At 40.1% G+C, this 24769-nt stretch overlaps 1 protein-coding gene across 3 annotated transcripts in view; it reads right to left on the bottom strand.

Moving 5' to 3' along the window:
- SPATA6 (spermatogenesis associated 6) overlaps nt 1–6395 on the bottom strand; it is a 155502-nt gene extending 149107 nt beyond the window's left edge. For all 3 annotated transcript variants that reach the window (XM_065913427.1, XM_065913428.1, XM_065913429.1), the window contains exon 1: nt 6135–6395. In XM_065913427.1, coding sequence (XP_065769499.1) covers nt 6135–6185 — 51 coding nt within the window. In that variant the 5' untranslated portion in view covers nt 6186–6395. The remainder of the gene's footprint in view (nt 1–6134) is intronic.
- Between the last annotated feature and the right edge of the window lie 18374 nt (nt 6396–24769).

The following is a 24769-nucleotide window of genomic DNA, read 5'->3' as shown; positions in this document are numbered from 1 at the left end:
CAACAAAGTGAAAAAATTAGCTTCAACTGGAAGATCTTTGAAATTTACATTACATATAACCAACAAGTTATATGGTGATTTGTCATAGAAGCCCTAGGAAACTAACACAATTCCCTAAGACTCCAATAGTTTCATTTCTAAATCTACACCCTAGAGCACTGGGTGTCTCTAAGATCCCAAATCCTGCTTTTACAAATTTTGCAGTTTACCTATAATTGTAACTGAAAAAATAAACCAATGCCAAAACTGAAAAAAATACAAAAATACTCTATAATTACATATTTCTATGTGTAAATCCCGAGACAGGACTAGGCTTGAAGATACACTCTTTGCACCTATTCACAGAATCAACATGAACTGGTCAGTTTCAAATGCTGAATAGTAGGTGTCACCTACTACAAGCAAAGCTGCCAGTGATGCCATGATTTTCTGAAAAAGTAAACTCTTAACAGAGTTCCAAACAAAACAAAGTATACTCTTTCCTCACTTTACATGGTAACTGCATCACTGGAAAAATCACTGTACTTAAAACTTTTCCACACACACACACACACAAAAGGTCTGTGTTTATACATAAAACAGAGTTAGATTCTTAATCTCTAATAATTATAAACAGGCTTTCATGTATATGTATAGATATATATTCAAGGGAACATTCAAGTCATGCAGAATACCAGACAATATCAATAGAACCCCCCCCCACACACACACCGCAACCACTATGGCAAACAAAGGTAGCCCAACAAATGCTCCCTAGGGCACAGTACCAGCCCTTGAGAACAACAGATTCATGGACACCAAGATATGTATGAATATTCTCACTACAATGCTATTTGTAATATTCAAAAAGAGGAACACTGGCAGTTAAAATCCATCAATAGGGGAAGAAGAATTAAATCTCTCATGCAAACATACAGCATTATGCAACAACCGGGCTTCCTAGGTAGTTCAGTGGTAAAGAATCTGCCTGCCAATGCAGGAGATGCGGATTCTATCCCTGGGTTGAAAAGATCCCCTGGAGAAGGAAGTGGCGACCTACTCTAGTATTCTTGCCTGGGAAATCTCATGGAGAGAGGAGCCTGATGGGCTACAGTTCATGGAATCATAAAAATGTCAGGGGTGACTTAGCAACTAAACAACAATAACAACAACAAAATGTAACAATTAAGGAAATGAACTAGATTTGCAAGAATCAACACTTGGCGACAAAGTTTCGAAACAGTGAAGTGGGAAAACAGATTTACAGGGAAACAGATAAACAGGGAAAACAGATAAACACCTACAGTATTTCCTGCAGTCTATGGGGTTGCAAAGAGTCGGACACGACTTGGTGACTGAACAACAACCTACAGTATTATATACCATTTGTGTAAGATTTTAAAACAGAGCAATAGTATACAGATTATGTAGGCATACATAAATATGTAGCAAACATAAAAAACCTGAATGAAAAGAATACAGTCCAACTTCAGGACAGTGATTATGTTACCTCTAGGAAGGGAGGGAGGAAAACTGGACTCAGAAAGAGGTGGCAAAGGGCCTTAAACTAGATCTGTAACATTTTCTTAAAAACAAAAATCTTCAGGAAATGTTAAATGGACTTTTATTAAATCAGGGTGGGGAAAGATTACAATATTTAGCTTTTCTTTTTCTGTAAGTCTGAAGTAATTTATAGGCAAAGTTTTAAAAAGTCTGTATTCCAGGGAAATACCAACTGCAGCGTAATTGAGTAAGGAAACCAGATAACCATCACAGATGATCAGATGAATAGTGATAGAAAAGGACCTAGATTTCTTTGCTTCAATGCCAGCAATAATTTGAGTGAGGTAACAAGGTGAGGGAAATATAGAGAAAAAAAATGGGAATTATAAAATACTGACTAATCCCAAACTGACACTATTCAGGTAAAGCAAATTGGCTGGTTTTACTGCCCAGGCATTGGGCTTTACTCTTATACCTCCAATTTCTTCTGCCTATATTCCTAAAAAAAAAAATCTCATGGAAATTGCACTACTGAATAAGAAGAAGGTAGAGAGAAGCAGCAGCAAATATACTTTTTTATATCACATTTGTTTCAAATATCAAAAGTGTAAGTGATAGGAAATATAATTTTTGGCTGCTCTTTAAAACTGAGTTACTTGGCATATTATATCATTTTCCCAAGGTTCCTTGAGAAAAGTCACACTTTCTTTCCCAGCAATGTATTTTCTCTCAAATCTTGGTTCTGTTGAGCAACTCAAAATATTGTGTTATACACCAAAACCTTTCATGTTTACTCATTTTTGCTTTCATATTATCATAGTATCAAAGATGAGATTGCCACAAATACAAGACTGCAACAAAAAATAAACATGGAAAAGGGAGAAGAAAATGAAGTGCCACATTTTCAATAAGCAAGTAGAATTTAAACACCTAATTTCCAGTTTAGAAGAGCAAATTAAATGTCACCACAATGGGAAAAAAAATCGGACAATAACATGGGATGTTCTGTATCCGAGTCTGGTCTCCTTAACATAATGTGCATAAAAAGACTTTTTCAGGAATGAATGTGCATAGTAGCTTTATCCAAGACAGTCACAAGCTGGTAACAACCCAAATAATCAACAATAAAGAGAAGGCATAAACATGTTGTGGTGTACAACAAAATCTGGTGTGAACCATATGACAGAAATCTGGTGTGAACCATATATATATATGACATATATAACCATATATATGGTTATACCATATATAACCATATAACCATATAATAGCTACTACACAGTATAAAGGAATAACTACTGATAAGCACAGCAACATGGATGGGTCTTAAAAATACAATGAGCAAGAGAAGCCCACAGAAAATATTTTACACTATATAGCTCATTTAATATGAAGCTCAAGTACTGGCAAACTAATCAGTAGTGAGTGACAGAAATCAGAGTAAGTGTTCCCTTTGTGCAGGGCTTAAAAGGAGAAACAAGGGAATTTACTGGGGTGCTGCAAGAGTTCTAAACCTTGATCTGAATAATGGTTGTATACAGTGTATGAATTTATCTAAATCCACAAAAGAAAAGACATTGTGGAAATGAAAAAGTAGAACTGCTTTATATTAAAATGAACTAAAATGATCTAACAACCAAATGCAACATGTAAACTTTGACTGGATCCTGGTTTGGAAAAGCAAACTATACAAGTCATTTCTGTGACAACGAGGAAAACCTGAAAATGAACTAGATACTAAGAAAGCATCAATAATTATCATAGGTGTGATAATAGTATTGAGGTTATGTAGAACAACATCCTTATTTTTAGAACACATATACTAAAGCATTCAGGAGTCTCAAGGCAACAATTCTGTCATATTTTAGCAAAAAAAAATTATTACACATATACAAATGTACAGATATATCAAACTAATGAACACAGGTCATGAGATATAGTTATTCATTGTACTATTCTCTCAACAACTCTATGTTTGAAAAATGTCAATAAAAAATTGAGGGGGAAAAAAAAGCCAACTTTTTTAGATCTTGAGTGATCTTCAGGATACATTATGGAAAGTATAAAAGCAAAGTGCAGAGTAGCTTATGTAGTATGCTATCTATCATGAAGGAAAGGAAGGAAAATAAAAAATATATATGGGAAGGGGCAGTGTACTGTGTGTATCTATTGAGATTATATTACAAAAGGAAATACTAGAAGAATCAGTCAAAATGGTTTCTTATAGCAGGTGAAAATAGATGGAAAATATGTTTGAATAGGGCTGGAAGTGAGACTTCTCGGGATGTATCATTTTATACAGTTTTGACTTTTACACCATAAATGTAAAGAATTGAATTAAATTGAAAAAAAAATGAAATTGAAAAGACATTAAAAGTATCTTTGCTCATATAACTCCTCTATTCAGTCAAAGCCAAATCGAGCTTGTTTAACCTATATGATTATTAAGTTTTTATTTTTATTTATTTTTGCTCCTTCTGAGTATCAGAGTAATTTAATGGGGCTTTTGCTGGTCAGAAATCAGCCTCTTACTGCAGATCTGCCCCTAAAAATAGTCATGCTATTTTCTCATCTGTAAAAAAAAAAAAAAGTAAGAATAATAATCCAATGAAAAGATTTCTTAGAACTGTAAAATTCTTGATTCAAATGTTTGCTGAAAAAAACCAGGAATGTTTCCACACGCATAATTTCTTAAGCCACGATGAACACCAAAGTTCCACTGTATAGTCATTCACTTTCCCTCTGATAATACTGGAGAGAAAGGCTAGTGAAATAACTTTTCTCTCTCCAACCCCTTCAGGCAGTAGTCGTTACCACAAAGCACTGATACTTCCTCTAAGCAAGACTGGATTGGCCAAGGAAGGGATGCAACAGGCAACTGCTCTCGGCAGGCCGCTAAACTCCATTGGTCAGCAGAGGAGGAAGCAGCCAGTAACAGCCTAGAGAGGCTAACTCCCGAGTTTTACTAACTGCCAAGCGGTTCAGGAAGCTTTGTGTATTCTTTTGCCAAATGAATCCTCCTTTACAAAAAGGCTGCCAAACTCTGGCAGCTGTGGGATTAAAAAAGCATCTGAAACTAAAACTACAGAGTTTCTGACATTGCAGGGAGTAAAATCTCTGCAGCTTTAAACATAAAACAAGAGAACCAGAAACTCTGTTCTCCACTCCTGCCTCACACTCTGCCCTAGCCAGCCTTTCTTTCTTTAAGACCCAGCAAAAGACCTAAAACAGTCTTGTGATTTCCCTGGAGGTTTCAGGGGCTGTGCCTCACTGGCCTCACTGTAATGTGAGGAAGGACAGACAGGGAAGCAGGGGAGGCTTTCGGAGAGGTTGCAGGCGGGGGAGCCTTGACTGCAGGGTGTGCAGGAAGGAAGTGGGGAGGGCTACTCGGTGCAGTACCCAGGGGAGTTACTGGCTATGTGAAGTATTAAAACACACACCCATACACCCATACACACACACACGTTTTGCTGGGAGATGAAAGAACTGAGAAATAAAAGGACTTAAAGAAACAGAAAAAAAAAAAAAAAAAAGGACTGAAGGAGGAGGAATTGTGTTTCCAAACTGCTTACAGGTCTAAAACAGAGGTATGGAAAGACTTTCGGGTGGATTTCCTCTAGAAGAGAGAAACTGGGGCTTTCGTCTTAAGAGGGTAATGGAGGGTTCTGTAAAGAATGAGGGGGAAGGAGATCAAAACCGCTTGGAAGGTCCTATGAGATTATTTAGAGGGATGGTGTTTGTTCAGAGCTTGGAGACGTCCAGGGCCCTCCCTGAGGAAGGACACGGGAGTTCTCTGCCTCAGCTGAATTTCTACAGCAAGGTCGGGGACAGGACCCTCCTTCTTTGGCATTTCTTCCATAGGGTTGCGGGTCGTCTCCAGCAAGTTGAGAATGAGTAGTTTCCTCTTAAAGTTGGTGCCTTTCTTGGAGTGAAGGGAAGGATGGGGGATTCCTCTCAACATTGGGAGAGTTTGGGGACTGCAGGAACCTGAAATGGTTTCTGAGGGGTGGCCCTGGGGAGGCGGGGCGCGGGGGGGGGGGGCGGTGGGAGATGGCAAGCTGCTGCGCGCAATGATGACACACTTCGGTTGTGGAGTGTGGGGATTCTACTTTGGAGATTTGAGAGGAAAGGCCCCTTCACTAATCAAAGCTTGCTAACCAGTCCGAAGGAACCCACCATCACTGATTTGAGAAGAAATCCATCCCCCAGTCCCCGCCCCCTAAGACTGGAGAGAACTCAGGTCAGTAATAATCTCTCAAGAAAAGAACAGGAGCAGAGAAAAGGAATTTTTAAAAGAAACCCCTACCCCTACCCCAATCCATTGGAAAGTAAAGCGCGCGGAGAGCAGGACTTTCAAAAGTGGTTTAGACAGGATTTGAAGAAACTCGAACTGGAAGCTGAGAGGAAGTTAGGGGAGCTGAGGGGTGGGGATCAGACTTCTGTGTGGCTGGAGCAGGAGGGCATTCGTGATTTTTGAGGCTGAGGAAGACCCAAGTGACACCGGGCCAGGTCTCCATAGGGATGACTCGGAGCGTGGAGGAAGTTTCTAGGTGAACCGGGGTTCTCGGAAGTGAACGGAGGCGGCGTCCCGAGTAAATTCCCGAGGCTCACGACACCCGGGCGGCGGCGGTGGGGGCGCGACCAGTACTCACAGAGCGGATCTCCAGCGCCAGGGCGCATTGCAGCGCCTTCACCTTCGGCATCCGGGCGGGGTTGGGGCGGCGGGGACAGACCCCGGCCGCGGACCCGAGGGAGGCGAGGAGACGCAGGGCGGGGCGGGAACGGGGAGGAGACGAGGTGGCGGCGGCGGTGACGGCTGTGGCCCCCAGGCCGGGGCCCGCGGTCCAGCCTGGGTCCCGCCCGAGCAGCAGCGGTGCGCGGGGCGCGGACTCGTTGTCATAGCAGCCGGGAGGGGCGGGGCCGGAAGAGAAGCCCGGCGGGTACGCGCCGGAGCCGCCTCTCAAGTACGAGCGCCTGGGGGCAGGGCTTGACGAACGCCGGGAGGGGCGGGGCCGCACGAGGAGGCGGGGCTGCCGAAGAGGCGGGGTGGGCGGGGCAGTTCGTCTGTGACGTCAAACTATGGGCCCAAAGCCAGAGGAGGAAGAGAATAGCTGTATTAATAGGACAGTGTGCAGGGCAGGGAGGTGGACTCAAGAGCCCTGAGTTCCAGAGTGGCCGTGACAACTTGTGCTAGTGGCGTCTCCAATTATAAAGAATAATAATGGTTTTTCGTTTTCCTATTTGAATTTCACGATATAGTTTTCAAAGCCAGCATGAGAAAACAGAATTGGAGAAGATCCTTGTTCAATTCAAAGTTATAACCAAGACTGGACCTCAAGAGCTCTCATATAAATCTCTGGTTGCTCCCTGAGAAGAGGATTGTCAGTCAAATCACCTATCTCTTCCTAATCTCCTATTCTGTGACTTTTTGGTTACTGCATCCACCTTCCCTTCAAGGATTCTTGTCTAATCACTGTGTGTGCATCCCAGAGTATATTGTTTTAAATTGTTTAAAATTGAACTGTCAATGAAGTGCCAACAGTGTTTATTGTTTTAAATTGAACTGTCAGTGAAGTGCCTATAAATCTAGTTGTGAAGCACCTGAGCCATAGACTGCCAAAGATTAAAAGAATCTAAGCCTGTGCTCAAACCTATCATTTTAAAACCATGTTTAGGGTGAAATTTAAGCTCTGGTTCCTCTGCTTTTCTAAGTCCAGCTTAAACAACTGGAAGTTCATGATTCACATACTGTTGAAGCCTGGCTTAGAGAATACTGAGAATTACTTTACTAGCATGTGAGATGAGTGCAATTGTGCAGTAGTTTGAACATTCTTTGGCATTTCCTTTTTTGGGGATTGAAATGAAAACTGACCTTTTCCAGTGCTGTGACCACTGCTGAGTTTTCCAGATTTGCTGGCATATTGAATGCAGCACTTTCATAGCATCATCTTTTAGGGTTTGAAATAGCTCAATGGGAATTCCATCACCTTCACTAGCTTTGTTTGAAGTGATGATTCCTAAGGCCCACTTGACTTCACATTCCAGGATGTCTGGCTGTAGGTGAGTGATCACACCATCATGGTTATCTGGGTCATGAAGATCTTTTTTGTATAGTTCTTCTGTGTATTCTTGCCACCTCTTTTTATCTTCTGCTTGTTAGGTCCATACCATTTCTGGCCTTTATTGTGCTCATCTTTGCATGAAATGGTCCTTTGGTATCTCTAATTTTCTTGAAGGGATCTCTGGCATCTAGCTGATGCCAACATCCACTGGATCATCAAGAAAGCAAGAGAGTTCCAAAAAAACATCTGCTTTTGCTTCATTGACTACACCAAAGCCTTTGACTGTGTAGATCACAATGAACTGTGGAAAATTCTGAAAGAGATGGGAATACCAGACCACCTGACCTACCTCCTGAGAAATCTGTATGCAGGTCAAGAAGCAACAGTTAGAGTTGGACATGGAACAACAGACTGCTTCCAAATTGGGAAAGGAGTACAACAAGGCTGTATATTGTCACCCTGCTTATTTAACTTATATGCAGAGTACATCATGCAAAATGCAGGGCTGGATGAAGCACAAGCTGGAATCAAGATTGCTGGGAGAAGTATCAATAACCTCAGATATGCAGATGACACCACCCTTATGGCAGAAAGTGAAGAAGAACTAAAGAACCTCTTGATGAAAGTGAAAGAGGAGAGTAAAAATGTTGGCTTGAAACCCAACATTCAGAAAACTAATATCATGACATCTGGGCCCATCACTTCATGGAAAATAGATGGGGAAACAGTGACAGACTTTATTTCTTTGGGCTCCAGAATCACTGCAGATGGTGACTGCAGCCATGAAATTAAGATACTTGCTCCTTGGAAGATAAGGTATGCCCAATCTAGGCAGCATATTAAAAAGAAGAGACATTACTTTGCCAACAAAGGTCCATCTAGTCAAGGCTGTGGTTTTTTCCAGTAGTCATGTATGGATGTGAGAGTTGGATTATAAAGAAAGCTGAGCACCGAAGAATTGATTCTTTTGAACTGTGGTATTGGAGAAGACTCTTGAGAGTCCCTTGGACTGCAAGGAGATCCAACCAGTCCATCCTAAAAGAAATCAGTCCTGAATATTCGTTGGAAGGACTGATACTGAAGCTGAAACTCCAATACTTTGGCCACCTGATGTGAAGAACCGACTCATTTGAAAAGACCCTGATGCTGGGAAAGACTGAAGGCAGGAGGAGAAGGGGAGACAGAGGATGAGATGGTTGGATGGCATCACCAACTCAATGGACATGAGTTTGAGTAAGCTCCGGGAGTTGGTGATGGACAGGGAAGCCTAGCGTGCTGCAGTCCATGGGGTCTCAAAGAATCGGACATGACTGAGAGACTGAACTGAACTGAACTTACTGTGTAATACATTATACATACATAAGTATATATACCAATTTCATCTTAAACAATAATAACAATAAAGCAATACCTGTGCAACTAACATCCAGCTTAACAGAACATTACCAGCATCCTAGAAATGTCCCAAACAGTCCATTGCCTTCCTTGCTCTGATAGTAACCACTACCCTGATTTTGTCACAATAATTTCCTTGCTTTTCTAAATACTTTTGAGTTCATGATTGCATTTCTAATCAAGATATTATTTAACTTTTTCCTATTATTGATATGATATAAACACAATTAATGCTAAATGTATTTTGTAACTTGCTTCTATCACTCTTACGCTGTAGGATTCTCCCAATGTTGATGCTGTGTAACAGGAAGCTTTTCCCATTATTAGACAGTGAAATATGTCCAACATAACACAAGAATATACATTGATTTAGTTATACTTTAAGAGCCCTTTGATGAAGGTGAAAGAGGAGAGTGAAAATGCTGACTTAAAATTCAACATTCAAAAAACTAAGATCATGGTATTCAATCCCATCACTTCATGATAAATAGATGGGGAAAAAGATGAAACAGTGACAGATTTTATTTTTTTGGATTCCAAAATCACTGTGGATGATGACTGCAGACATGAAATTAAAAGACACTTGTTCCTTAGAGGAAAAGCTATGACAGACCTAGACAGTATGTTACAAAGCAGAGACATCACTTTGCCAAGAAAGGTCCGTCTAGTCAAGGCTGTAGTTTTTCCAGTAGTCATGTATGGATGTGAGAGTTAGACCATAAAGAAGGCTGAGCGCCAAAGAATTGATGCTTTCGAAATGTGGTGCTGAAGACTCTTGAGAGTCCCTTGGATAGCAGGGAGATCAAGCCTAAAGGAAATCAACACTGAATATTCATTGGAAGGGCTGATGTTGAAGCTGAAACTCCAATACTTTGGCCACCTGACACCAAGAACCAACTCATTTGAAAAGACCCTGATGCTAAGAAATACTGAAGGCAGGAGGAGAAGGGGACGACAGAGGATGAGATGGCTGGATGGCATCACCAACTCAATGGATCTGAGTTTGAGTAAGCTCCGGGAGTTGGTGATGGACAGGGAAGCCTAGCGTGCTGCAGTCCATGGGGTCTCAGAGTCAGACATGACTTAGAGACTGAACAGCAGCATTGATGGTTACCTGCACTGTTTCCATTTTTAGCTGTTAACAACAATGTTGTTGTAGACATTCTAGTCCGTGTCTACTTATGCATATATGCTACAGAAATGGATTGACTGGGTTTTAAGTTTTGCACCTGTGGGACTTTAATAAGTAATGACACACCATTTTCCAAAGTTGTTGTATCAATTAATATTCCTGCTGGGAGTGTATACGAGTTCTTATTTTCCACAGATCTCATGATATTTGGATAGAAATCCAGGATCCAGGTTTTGTTTTGTTTCCTCTAATGAATAAGCTAGATTTCCCAACAATATCTACTAAACATTTTATATTTTATCTCGTTGATTTGTGGCACCGCCTGTATCATACATTAACTACCCAAAGTTCTGTCTTAAAGATTCCTATTCTTTTCTTGTGTTCTATTTGTCTTTCTTGGAATAGTATCACACTGTGTTATTACTAGGTTTCTTAATATCTCATTTAGCAAGTCTCTTTCTCCATCTTTCTCGATTTATTTAACTTTGTGATCTTTTATTGTTTTTTTTTTTTTTATTTTAGAGTAAGCTTGTCAAGTTTCTCATACAGTTCAACTGGAATTTTTATTGTGATACATTAAATTTATAGGCTAATTTGGGGAATTGACATCTTTGTGATATTGCATCATCCTATCCAAGAACATAAAATGTTTCTCTCTCAGTTCATCGTCTATATTCTTTGCTAGAGTTTTCAAATTTTCTGCATAAAGGTCTACTTAATCCTGGGTGTTTAATTATAGTTTTTTTTCTTTTTACCGCTGAAAATGGTTTCTTACTTTTCATTATATTTGCTAGTTATTGCAACTGTAGAGGCAATTTTATTTTCATAAATTTAATCTGTCAAATCTGTTAAACTTGTACTGTTTGGAATAGCTTCTCTGCTCCATTGTTATTGATTTTTTTTTTATTGCAGAGATGATAAGCACTGTATTGTGTTTTGATTGCCACCATAACAAATCACTACAAACTTGGAGGTTGAAAACTATCCATGTTTATTATCTTACTGTTCTGTAGGTCAGAAATGTGACACAGGTCTTGCTGTGCTAAAATCAAAGGATCAACTGGGTTCCTTTCCAGGAGAATCTGTTTTCTTTTCAGCTTCCAGATGCCACCAACATTCCTTGGCTCATGATCTCCTTCCTCCATCTTCAAAGCCAACAGTGAAGAGGCAAAGTCTTTCTCAACTTGTTTCACTCTGACCTACTCTTCTGTCTCCCTCCTTCCTCCTTTAAGGACTCTTACGATTACAATGAGGCCACTCAGATAATCACCTTTCTCAAGGTCATGTGATTAACAATTCTAATTCCCTGTGTCAACCTAATTCTCCCTTTACCATTTAAGATAACATGTTCGTAGACCAGGGGTTAGGATACGGACATCTTTGAGGAATTATTATTCTGTCTTCCACAAGCACCAAGTGAAAGTGAAAGTCGCTCAGTCATGTCTGACTCTTTGCGACCCCATGAACTATACAGTCCGTGGAATTCTTCAGGCCAGAATACTGGAATGGGTAGCCTTTCCCTTCTCCAGGGGATCTTCCCAACCCAGGGATCAAACCCAGGTCTCCCTCATTGCAGGTGGATTCTTTACCAGCTGAGCCACAAGGGAAGCCCAAAAGGAATGATAATTGTATTGCATCAAATTGCTTCCCAGGTGGCGCTAGTGGTAAAGAATCCTCCTGCAAATGCAGGAGACACAGGAGACATGGGTTCCATCCGTGTGTCAGGAAGATCCCCTGGAGAAGGAAATGGCAACCCACTCCAGTATTCTTGCCTGGAAAATTCCATGGGCAGAGGAGCCTGGCAGGCTAGAGTCCATGGGGACTCAAAAAGCTGGACACAACTGAGCGACTGACCACACACACATTGCAACAAAATACGTAAGATGTGGTAAAAATCCTTGAGTTGGTAAAAAATACTTGAAGGAGAAAAAAAGCATGAGTCATCTTTGAGTGATTTAAGAACCAACTCATTCTCTAATTTGATAAATAAAAAGAAAGAAGCAAGCATTCATATTGAATTTCTTGTTGGAGTTATACCCCAGGGTGACCAAAGAATTGATGAGTGATCTTTACAGAAGACTCCCAGTGATAAATGAACAGGGAGAATGAAGAATTAGAATATTCATGGATACTAAAACCATTAGTGAAAAGTTGAAAAGGATTTTTATCAGGGGTTGGGTCAGTCTGACAACATTCAAACACATTGATCAATCTTAATATCACAAAAAGAGAGAAAATCAGATATTATATCCCTTCTGGTACAATAAAATATGAACTTTCATGCCAAATAATCAAACTTGAATCTCACCAAAACATCCAAATATATCACCAATGTACAGGAAATATAGTGCTTAAAGTAATTAACTTGTTAAATAAAACCATAGGGATTTAAGCAGCAAAATGAAGACCATATGATTTTTTTCAACAAATTGCAAAAGAAAAAACAAAAATAAAAAGGAGACCCTGTGGACCCTGTGTATTAAAAGAGCTAAAAAGACAATCTAATATAAAGTGCTTATGAGGCAAGAGTAGAAATTTTTTTTTTTTTTTTTTTTTTTTTTTTTTAATATTATTTTATTAGTTGGAGGCCAATCACTTTACAACATTTCAGTGGGTTTTGTCATACATTGACATGAATCAGCCATATAGTTACATGTATTCCCCATCCCGATCCCCCCTCCCACCAAGAGTAGAAATTTGAATGCTGACTTATTTAAGACAATCTTAAATAATTTTTAAAATCTTTTTTTAGGGATGGAATGGCGCTGGGATCTAGCTCTTAAAAAAAAAGGAGCCTGTATATTTTATAAAATCATATACACTGAAGTATTTATGGACGAAATATGATGTCTGGGATTTGCTCCAAAAACCTCCAGTGGAGGTGGGAGCTGTTAGTGATGGACAGTGGTTGAGGTATGGATAAAACAAACTAGCCTTCTAATTGTTGATGGTAGGTATGTTAGAGTTCATTATACTGATTTTTTCTATTTTTTGTATGAACTTGGTTCTCATTAATTATGCAAAAGTAGTAAGTAGGTGTTGAACAGTGCCAAATGCTCTTTCTATACTGATTATTGAGATAATCATGTGAGCTTTCAACTTTAGCCTATGTGCAAAGTGAATTACATTGAGTTATTTTGTTCCTGATACTATACCTTTGTTATTGTCTTATACTTTGTTATTTTGTAAATATGCTTTTTGTATTATGTATAGGTGTGTACATGTATACACACTTATGTATAGGTATGTATGTATATGTCTTTTGCTTTATGTATAGGTAATATTTTATTTAGGTTTTCTCATCTATGTTCATATGAATATTGGACTTATAATTTCCCTTTGTCATTGTTTCTTGGTTTTAGAATATGGATCATAAAAGCACACAATAGACTGCATGTTTACTCTTGTCCACAGATCTCTGATGTTCTCTTCATTTTTCTCCAATCTTTTGTTTAAAGTTTTTCAGATTGTATAATTTTTTTGATCTGTCTTCAAGGTAACTGACTCCTTCTGCCATCCCTAATCGTATGTTAAGCCATTCAGTAAAATTTTCATTTCATTTACTATACTGTTTAGTTATACTACTACTGTTTCATCTACTATACTATTTAAATTTCCATTTAATCTTTCTTTAAGTGACTGCTGAGATTCCCGTTTTGCTCACACATTAGGATATTTTCCTTTACTCTCTGAGCATATTTTCCTTTAATTCTTTGAACATATTTACAATAATTGTTTTAAAGTCTTGTATCTGACATCTGACATCTATGCCATATCAAGTTCTGTTCCTATTAGCTGCATGTTTCATAATCACATTTTCCTGTTTTTTTGTATGTCTAATAATTTTTTAAATTGAATATTTGATATTTGAATAACACGTTGTGAAATACTGGATTCTGGCTTATCTATTATCATTCCTCTGAAGAGTATTGACTTGTTTTAGCAGTCAGTTTAATTAAATGATGCAGACTTAATGATATACTTTGTTACTACAGATATGTGGAAAGCCTAAGAGATGTTTTTATAGCCCTTCTAACTTGGTAAAACTCAACTTCTAAATTCTGTCTCTCCTATGAGTTTGTCAGTGTTGGTTATAGACAAATCTGCTGCTGTGCCTAGGCATTCAGTTATGTCTGACTCTTTGCTATCCCATGGACTGTAGCCGGCCAGGCTCCTGTATTCATAGAATTTTCCAGGCAAGAACACTGGAGTTGGTTGCCATTTCCTCCTCCAGGGAGGCGGATTCTTTACCACCAGGGCCACCTTCTTCCCTCGAGTATGGGCCTTACTATACGACATGGTCCTTTCTTCTGAATACAGCCTTCCTGGTGTATCAGCTGGATTCCAGGAATATTAAGACTGCTAAGTAGATCTCTCCACAATGGAAAGTTCAGAATTCCCGTGTCCCCCAGAACTGCTTGACCTGAAGTATCTCCCTTCTGTCCCTGTAACAGCTGCTAAGTGGCAAGCCTGAGGTGGTCTCACTGCACATGTAAAACTCATCCCTCAACACTGAAGTTTTGGGGGAATCCCTCATAGTTTCTAGGCTCTCTCTACACAGCTCCTGTCTTAGTTCAGTCTGCTAGAACAGTACATCACAGATAGAGTGGCTCGTAAACCACAGAAATTTCTTACTATTGTTGAGGCAAGAGTTCAAGATCAGGGTGCCAGGCAGCACAGTTGGGCTCTGGTGGAAGCCTCTTGCAGGCTGCAGAATCCTTGTATCCTCACATGGTAAAACGGGTGAGAGAACTCTCTGTGGTCTCTTTTATAAGTGCACTGATCACATTAATGGGGCTCCCTGGAGTCTCAGTGGTGAAGAATCTGCCTGCCAAGGCAGGAGACACAAGTTTGATCCCCGGGTGGGGAAGATCCCCTGGAGGAGGAAATGGCAATTCACTCCAGTATTCTTACCTGGAAAATTCCATGGGTGGAGGAGCCTGGCAGGCCACAGTCCATGGGTTCTCAAGAGTCGGAGATGACTTAGCAACTAAACAACAATCACATTAATGAGAGCTCCATTCTCACGACCTACTTACCTTTCAGAGGCCCTAACCACAGATCCATCACATTGGGGGTTAGGATTTCAGCATGTGTACTGGGGAGAGGACACAGACATTCAGTCCATAGTGATAGTTTGAAGGTGTAACCTCTGTCACAGTCTTTAAGTTTCAACCTCATATAGAAATTCAGCTGCAAATTTCTAAGTCCCAGGCCTAGAATTTTCAGCAAAAATTCTAGCAGGCCTGGAATAGCAGCGTTGTGAGTGGCACCACTATAATTAATGATGTCTTAGGAAGATTTATAACTGCAGGTAGCAGATAAAACAGAAATAGTGCTGCTTCGACTCTCCCCTCCTTTTATCCTCTATGAAATTTTATGGGAAGCAAGTCTAATAAAAAATGTAAGCCCTTAATCTTTCTCAGAGATCTTATCACATTTGATGAATACTTGGAGGGAATAAATTATTTTTTTTCTTTTATATGGCCGACTTTGCATTTATGAAGTGAAGATGGTAACTGAAACTCCTTGGCCAAATGGCCAGAAGGTCAGAGACATTTTTAAAGACCTCTGTTATCTTTCATTTGTGTTCAGTCTCCTAACAGAATTGATTTAGTAACAACAAAGTCAGTGTCTTCATTAGTTATAATCCAAACAAATAGCCATAGTAACCATTCAGTGATGGTGCATTATATACAGGCATTGCATGGGGTACTTTATATGAATAATTATATACCTCACACATCTCTACAAGGGAAGTACTTGAATCCTCATTTAAGAAATGAAGAAAAAACTCAGACTAAAGACTTACCCATGCTCACACAGATAATACCTGGCGCAGCAGGAATTTACACCTTAGTCTGCCCTATTCCAAGAGCAGCCTTCTTTCTGTTATAAAATGCTGCCTCATTACATATTAGCTTTACAATATCAAAAGCAAACATGCCAATTAGTTTTAAGATGCAATACAACCAGATAATCATGATGACAACAGTAGCTGTTATATTAATAGAATCTGTTACATATGTTATTATGATCTTTCATCTGAATATAAATTTGTTTCTGAAAGTATGTTTCTACCACTTGATTCTCAGAATGATTCTGTGTAGTTTAAAGTAGAACTATTTCTAAACCCCTAACACTAGACTGTAGGCTTATTTATCACTGACCATGGTGTGGAAGGTTTATGAGAAACAGACTTTTAAAATTTCAGATAGAGTTTGAAATGAACAGATAAAGCAGGAGTTGCCCTGTGGTAAAAATTATCTTATATAGAACAGTATGAATTGTACTCCTTGGAAAAATGTACTCTGTCTTGATATGCATTATGCAACTATAATAATGCATACCCCAAAGAATATTTTATTTTATTAATCTTGCCTCCCTATTAGTTCAGCCAATAATAATTAGGCCACCATTCCCCTGATGGAGTTTTAGAAATTAATAAGCCAATGAGGAAACATTTCCAATTTTTCATATAAAAGTCTTCGATAAAATGGCTGTATAACAGGCCAGCTTGCTTTTGACAAGCCAGAAGTTAGAGTGGGAGGAGACACTCTCAAAGTTCTGAGCCCAAGTTACAAACTGGGTCTGCTGTAACTGGGCATTACTTCCAACTTGGGGATCGTGGTCCTGAGATTCAACCACACTCTCTCCAATGCACAAAGGTCCTCAAATGGCTAGGAGCTTTGCATCAACTATAAGCCATATCAATCTTAGGGAATACTTTCTGAACAAGGAAGATCCTCTTGTGATGTTGGACTTAGTTGTTGGGGGAAGGAAGATATTTTGATGCACATACCATTTGTTTTTGTCCACAACTACCAAGCTTGAAGCTCCTGGAACACTGACCACTTGTGGTAAACTGAATAATGGTCTTCCAAAGATGTCTATGTACATATCTCTGGAACATATGGATATTACTTCCTATAGCAAAGGACTTTGTAGATGTGATCAAGTTAATGATATTGAGATAGGGAGATTATCCTGCATTATCCAGATTGGGCCTTATGTAATCACAAGGGACCCAGAAGAAGTCAGAGTCAGAAAGAAGGCAATGTGATTATGGAAGCAGAGGGAAAAAAGGTGATGAGGGGCCCTGGGCTGAGAAATGAGGACAGCTCTTAGGAACTGGAAAAGGCAAGGAATGGATTCTCCCCTAGAGGTTCTAGAGGAACCACACTGTCAACACCTTGATTTTATCAGACTCATTTATAAAACCATTTCAGACTTATGATCACCAGAACTATAAGATTAAAAAAAATGACTCAGTGGTAAAGAATATGCCTGCCAATGTGAGAGACACAGGAAACATGGGTTTGATCCATGTTTCAAGAATATCCCCTTAAGGAAGAAATGGCAACCCACTCCAGTATTCTTGCCTGAAAAAAAAATCTCATGGATAGAGGAGCCTGGTAGGCTACAGTCCATTGGGTTGGAAAAAGTTGGAAATGACAGCGACTCAACACACAAGCCATTAAGCTTGTGATACTTTGTTATATCAGTAGTAGATAAATAATAACAGTACCTGATTTGGTCAAGTTACATGTGGATTGGGAATTCCCGGGAGGTCCAGTGGTTAGGACTCAGAGCTTTCATCGATGGGGCCCCATGTCGGAACCCTGGTTAGGTAACTAAGATCCCACAAGCTGCCGGGCACAGCTTCCAGCCAAAAGACCTGCAGGTGAATTGAGTTAAACAGGCTGACTATAAATTTCTTTAACCTAGAATTAATTTTGCAACAGAAATTACAAATTTAAAGATCATGACACAATAGTGTCGGAGGACTTGTTAAGCCATGCTCTCGGGAAATGAACAGTTCCTTGGCAGTGTCTATTGTGGGTGGTTTCTTCGCACACTGGGTGAAAAGCAGCCTCTTCCAGTCCTTCTGAGGCACCTGCAAGTTTCAACAAAATAAAGTCTAATACCAGTCCCTGGGGGGAAAAATCAGGTGTATTAATTGAGAGCATAGACAAAAAACATAAGGCCATGTTGGCACCAAATGATTGCCTTCCCACCCTGTGCACCCCTGGGGATTCCATTTCGGATATTCCTCCTCAAACAGATGTGGCTGCCAATGCCTCTGGGCATCTTCATCTCCCCTGTTCTTATAAGGAATAAGAATGAAGATAAGCTGGGTTTCTCCCCATTTTCTAGACAAGACATGCAGTTTGACCCCAACACAAAGACCTCTTTTTGTATTGCCCCTCCCTCATCATCTACCCATCAGAACAAGGTTGACCTCTCACCTCTCCCTCAAGTTCTGGGGATTTTTAAAAATAAAGTTGACAACTCTCACTTAGAGAAATAATGGTTGACAATACCTAAAATGATATATCTGGTCCCACCCAAACTAATGAAATCACCTTTGGGAGCAAGGGGTGTTTGTGTGTGTGTGTGTGTGTGTGTGTGTGTGTGTGTGTGTGCGTGCATGCTCAGTTATGTCCAACCGTTTGCTGCCCCTTGGACTGTATCCCACCAGGCTTTTCTGTCCATGGCATTTTCCAGGCAAGAATACTGGAGTGTGTTGCCATTTTCTTCTCCAGGGGATCTTCCCAACCCAGGGGTCAAACTGCAACATTTGTGTCTCTTGCACTGGCAGGCAGATTCTTTACCACTGTGCCACCTAGGAAGCCCTGGAAGCAAGGCTTAGGCATCTATAGTTTTATGATTTCTCCAGGTGATTGTAGTCAGGATTGAGAACCACTGATCTAAGCCAATCATGAACATCATCAGTTCTGTTCAGTTCAGTCGCTCAGTCGTGTTGGACTCTTTGCGACCCCATGGACCGCAGCACACAAGGCCTCCCTGTTCATCACAAACTGCTGGAATTTATTCAAACCCCTGTCCATTGAGTCAGTAATGCCATCCAATCATCTCATCCTCTGTCATTCCCTGCTCTTCCCGCCTTCAATCTTTCCCAACATCAGGGTCTTTTCAAATGAGTCAGTTCTTTACATCAGGTGCCCAAAGTATTGGAGTTTCACCTTCAACATCAGTCCTTCCAATGAACACCCAGGACTGATCTCCCTTAGGATGGACTGGTTGGATCTCCTTGCAGTCCAAGGGACTCTCAAAAGAGTCTTCTCCAACACCACAAATCAAAATCACCAATTCTTTGGCATTCAGCTTTCTTTATAATCCAACTCTCACATCCATACATGACTACTGGAAAAACCACAGCCTTGACTAGACGGATCTTGGTTGGCAAAGTAATGTCTCTGCTTTTTAATATGCTATCTAGGTTGGTCATAATTTTCCTTCCAAGGAGTAAGCGTCTTTTAATTTCATAGCTGCAATCACCATCTGCAGTGATTTAGGAGCCCCCCAAAATAAAGTCTGTCACTGTTTCCCCATCTATTTCCCATGAAGTGATGGGCCCAGATGCCATGATCTTAATTTTATGAATGTTGAGCTTTAAACCAACTTTTTGACTCTCCTCTTTCACTTGCATCAAGAGACTCTTTAGTTCTTCACTTTCTGTCATAAGGGTAGTGTCATCTGCATATCTGAGGTTACTGATATTTCTCCCAGCAATCTTGATTCCAGCTTGTGCTTCATCCAGCCCAGCGTTTCTCATGATGTACTCTGCATATAAGTGAAATAAACAGGGTGACAATATACAACCTTGACATGCTCCTTCTCCTATTTGGAATCCATCTGTGGTTCCATTCCAGTTCTAACTGTTGCTTCCTGACCTGCATACGGATTTCTCAAGAAGCAGGTCAGGTGGTCTGATATTCCCATTTCTTCAGAATTTTCCACAGTTTATGGTGATCCACACAGTCAAAAGCTTTGCCATAGTCAATAAATCAGAAATAGATGTTTTTCTGGAACTCTCTTGCTTTTTTGATGATCCAGCAGATGTTGGCAATTTGATCTCTGGATCCTCTGCCTTTTCTAAAACCAGCTTGAACATCTGGAAGTTCATGGTTCACGAATTGTTGAAGCCTAGCTTGGAGGATTTTGAGCATTACTTTACTAGCATGTGAGATAAGTGCAATTGTGCAGTAGTTTGAGCATTCTTTGGTATTTCCTTTTTTGGGGATTGGAATGAAAACTGAACCTTTTCCAGTCCTGTGGCCACTGCTGAGTTTTCAAAATTTGCTGGCATATTGAGTGCAGCACTTTCACAGCATCATCTTTGAGGATTTGAAATAGCTCAACTGGAATTCCATCACCTCCACTAGCTTTTTTCATAGTGATGCTTCCTAAGGCCCACTTGACTTCACATTCCAGGACATCTGCCTCTAGGTGAGTGATCACACCATTGTGATTATCTGGGCCAAGAAGATCTTTTTTGTACAGTTCTTCTGTATATTCTTGCCACCTCTTCTTAATATCTTCTGCTTCTGTTAGGTCTATATCATTTCTGTCCTTTATTGTGCCCATCTTTGCATGAAAATTTCCCTTGGTATCACTAATTTTCTTGAAGAGATCTCTAGTCTTTCCCATTCTATTTTTTTTTTCTCTATTTCTTTGCACTGATCACTGAGGAAGGCTTTCTTATCTCTCCTTGCTATTCTTTGGAACTCTCCATTCAAAATTGCTGTCCAAATTTTAGTCATCAGTATTATGGCTAGAGGGCTTCCCAGGTGGCGCTAGTGGTAAAGAACCCACATGGTAATGCAGGAGACATAAGAGGCATGGGTTTGATCCCTGGGTTGGGAAGATCCCCTGGAGGAGGAAATGGCAAAGCACTCCAGTATTCTTGCCTGGAGAATTCCAAGGACAGAGGAGCCTGGTGGGCTACTGTCCATGGGGTCACACGTGACTGAGTGACTCACACACACACACACACACACACACACACACACACACACACACACTATGGACATAACTTCATCCCCTAATACTCATATGTTGACATCTTAACAGTACCTCAGAATGTGATTGCATTTGTAGACAGGATCTTTACAAAAGGTAATCAAGGTTAAACGAGATTGTTGGGGTGGGACTTAATCCACTGGCATCCTTATAGGAAGAGGATTTCAGGACACAGACACACAGAGGAAAGACCATATGAAGACAGAGAGAGATGATGGTCTCTCTCAAACAAGCTGGAGAGAGACCCTCAGAAGAAATCAGTCCTGCCAAACCTTGATCCTGGACTTCTAGCCTCCAGGACTATGAGAAAATAAGTTTCAGTTGTTTTAGCCTCTCAGCTTGTAGTACTTTGTTATGACAGCCCTAACAAGCTGCAGTCAGTTAAAAAAAAAATTGACCTCAAATCACTGTACACTGTCATCCAAGGAACACTCATTTTCTGAACTCCTTTCAGTCATAATAACCTTTGTCCTAAGAAAATACCACATATGCAGGTAAATTGCTTTTACTTGCAAACAGCAGAAAACTTGATTATCTTTGGCTTACAAAACAAAGATATTCAAGAATTTCAAATAACAAGAACTCAGGAGAGGGATGCTGCAGAAACTCACCTGGTTTGAAAGCTCAGGCCCTTCTACCTTTCTCTTTCACTGACTTTAGCACATATATGTGGATTTAGTTCTTTCGGTTTGAAAAGTTTTTTGTCTTCAGGTTGGTTGTCCATAGTCACACCAGGAAAACTGAGAAATGGCAGCACCCATGAACCAGAATGTTATGCCTTCCTTTTTGTAGGAAAATAAAAGCTCTTCCAGAAGCATCTCCACAGACCTCTGTTTACTAGGTCACATGGCTTCCTGAAGCTGTAGGTGAGGCTAGAGTGAAATAGCTCACAAATGGAAAAAGATGTTAGTATCTCAGAACCTGTGGTTCTAATCCTGACTGGAATCACCTGGGGGAATTTTTACACTATATATGCCTGGGCTTTAGTCTCAAAGATTCTGATTACATATATATGGGTAAATTAAACTATCCATAATGTAAATATTGGGCTTCCCTGATGATTCAGTGGTAAAGAATTTGCCTGCCAAAGCAAGAGACATGGGTTTGAGCCTTGGGTCGGGAAGATCATCTGAAGAAGGAAATGGCAATTCACTCCAGTATTCTTGCCTGGGAAATCCATGGATGGAGGAGCCTGGTGGGCTACAGTCTAAGGGGTTGTAAAGAGTCAAACATGACTTAGCAACTAAATAACAACAACAACATAGATATTATAAATCTATACTTTTATGTAAAATTAGCATAAACATAGAAATAAACATTTAATGTAAATACACAAAATGTGATATTAATGTATATATAGCAGTAATATTTATGTTTATATAACTACACACAAAATTTATATAAACAATATATAAGAATAACATTAATAAATATATAGGGAAATATAATGTTGCTATCTATAACCTTTACATAAACATAAATATAAACTATTATATATACTTTTATATAAAATGCATATAAATATATATAAAATTCTTAACTGTACAGGTGATTCTACTGTGTAGTCAGGTTGAGAACCACTGGCATAGACCAAATATTCATTCCATGGTACCGCCTGGAACAAAATTGGGATTCAGATAGCAAGTAGGCAGTACAGGAAAATAATAGGATAGAAGCTAACATTTTGTGGCAGACACATCTAGAAGTGATTTGCTTATAAAACAGGGAAGATGCAGCTGGATCTGGGCATATTTGGATACTATAAGATTACAATGATCAATCAATCTCTTTCTCTGCTCTTTCCCTTTCTCCTCCATCTCCCTTCCAACTCATCTCTCTTTCCCCTCCATCTTCCTCCCTCTCCATCCCTCTCTCTTGCACTTCATTATTTCTTCCCTTCATTACCTTCTCTCTCTATGTCTAGCACATCTTCATTACAAAGGTTAGATCATGGTAAGCAAGATTATAAGAAATATTTCCTATGGAACAAAACAGATCATCCAATCACTGGCTGAATCCTCTCAGTGGCAGAAATCTCACTGCTTTCCATGGAGTTAGTACATGAGACAGCATGAGTTATGTTCTGCACTAGGCCACCTGCCTGAACTAACAAGTGGGTGCTGTGGGCCATTGTGTCAGGCTTAAACTTGCTACAGAAGAAGCACCTTTTTCTATTTCACATGAAGATGTCACATAGAGGCCCTGATATTATGAGGCTACCCTTTCTACTGCTATAACCTTTATGAAGTTCTCTTTCAATAAAGCAAAACCTACCTCCTCAAATATTAATATTCAACTCAGTGATCCATGTAATGACTTGGAGGTGCTTAGAGCACATTGACTTCCTCCTTTCTAGTCTCCATGACATGTTTTCCTCTTTAGGTTTCTCAGCCCTGGTTCCTCCTCCTGCTTTAACAAGGCTCAGGTTCCCCCATCATCCCACCTCTGTCTTCTCTGAATATGCTGTTGAGTGGTCAGTGGCCCTCTTAAGCTGCAGCATCCTGCCCTGATCACTGTAATAGGGAGAATCTGCCCACAGATGGGGTGACTTCATTGCTCTTGAAGAAGAGAAAGATGATGTGGAAAATCAGAGCCTCATTTGCAGAGATCACCTGCTGCCAGCTGTGAAGAAGGTAGACCTAGGGAGGCTCAAGAACAAGTGGCAGTTTAGTGGAAGTCAATCAGGGTATGAGTTTCAGGGATGTGGTGATGAATGTCAGTGCTCTATGCTGTTAGGAGGTGAGTAGAGAAAATGCTTAAGGGATGTGGCAATTGGTCATGAGTGGCTGTCATTAGATAAGTTTCAGTTAATGGATAACTGCCAAATAAGGCAGTAGTGACAGCAAGGACAACAGAATGAAGAGCTTTTAGATGGCAGTTACAGGGAGGAAATAGTCCAGAAGGTGGAAGTTAGGGGGCTTAAGGGTGGGAGAAGTCTGAGTGTGGTTACAGGCTGAGCAAAGAGATGCAGTAGAGAGTTGGAGAGAGGCTGAACCTGGGAGCAGGAAGATGACTATCAGAGCTAAGCCTGGAGGATTCAGAGGATACAGATTTAGTTTGCTGATTTTAGGAATCAGCAAACTAAAATGGACTGGAATGGGTGAATTTAACTCAGATGACCATTATATCTACTACTGTGGGCAAGAATCCCTTAGAAGAAATGGGGTAGCCATCAGAATCAACAAAAGAGTCTGAAATGCAGTACTTGGATGCAATCTCAAAAGTGACAGAATGATCTCTGTTCGTTCTCAAGGCAAACCATTCAATATCACAGTAATCCAAGTCAATGCCCCGACAAGTAATGCTGAAGAAGCTGAAGTTGAATGGTTCTAAGAGGACCTACAAGACCTTCTAGAACTAACACCCTGAAAAGATGTCCTTTTCATTATAGGGGACTGGAATGCAAAAGTAGGAAGTCAAGAACACCTGGAGTAACAGGCAAATTTGGTCTTCGAGTACAAAACGAAGCAGGGCAAAGGCTAATAGAGTTTTGCCAAGAGAACGCACTGGTCATAGCAAACACCCTCTTTCAACAACACAGGAAAAGACTCTACACATGGACATCCCCAGATGGTCAACACAAAAATCAGATTGATTATATCCTTTGCAGCCAAAGGTGGAGAAGCTCTATACAGTCAGCAAAAACAAGACTGAGAGCTGACTGTGGCTCAGATCATGAACTCCTTATAGCTAAATTCACACTTAAATTGAAGAAAGTAGGGAAAACCACTAGACCATTCAGGTATGACTTAAATCAAATCCCTTATGATTATACAGTGTAAGTGAGAAATAGACTTAAGGGACTAGATCTGATAGACAGAGTGCCTGATGAACTATGGACGGAGGTTCATGACATTGTACAGGAGGCAGG

The sequence above is a fragment of the Muntiacus reevesi genome, chromosome 1, assembly GCF_963930625.1.
Source record: "Muntiacus reevesi chromosome 1, mMunRee1.1, whole genome shotgun sequence".
Classification (NCBI taxonomy): Eukaryota; Metazoa; Chordata; class Mammalia; order Artiodactyla; family Cervidae; genus Muntiacus; species Muntiacus reevesi.
Note: the sequence above shows the minus strand (reverse complement) of the source record. Positions and strands in the feature narration are given on the sequence as shown.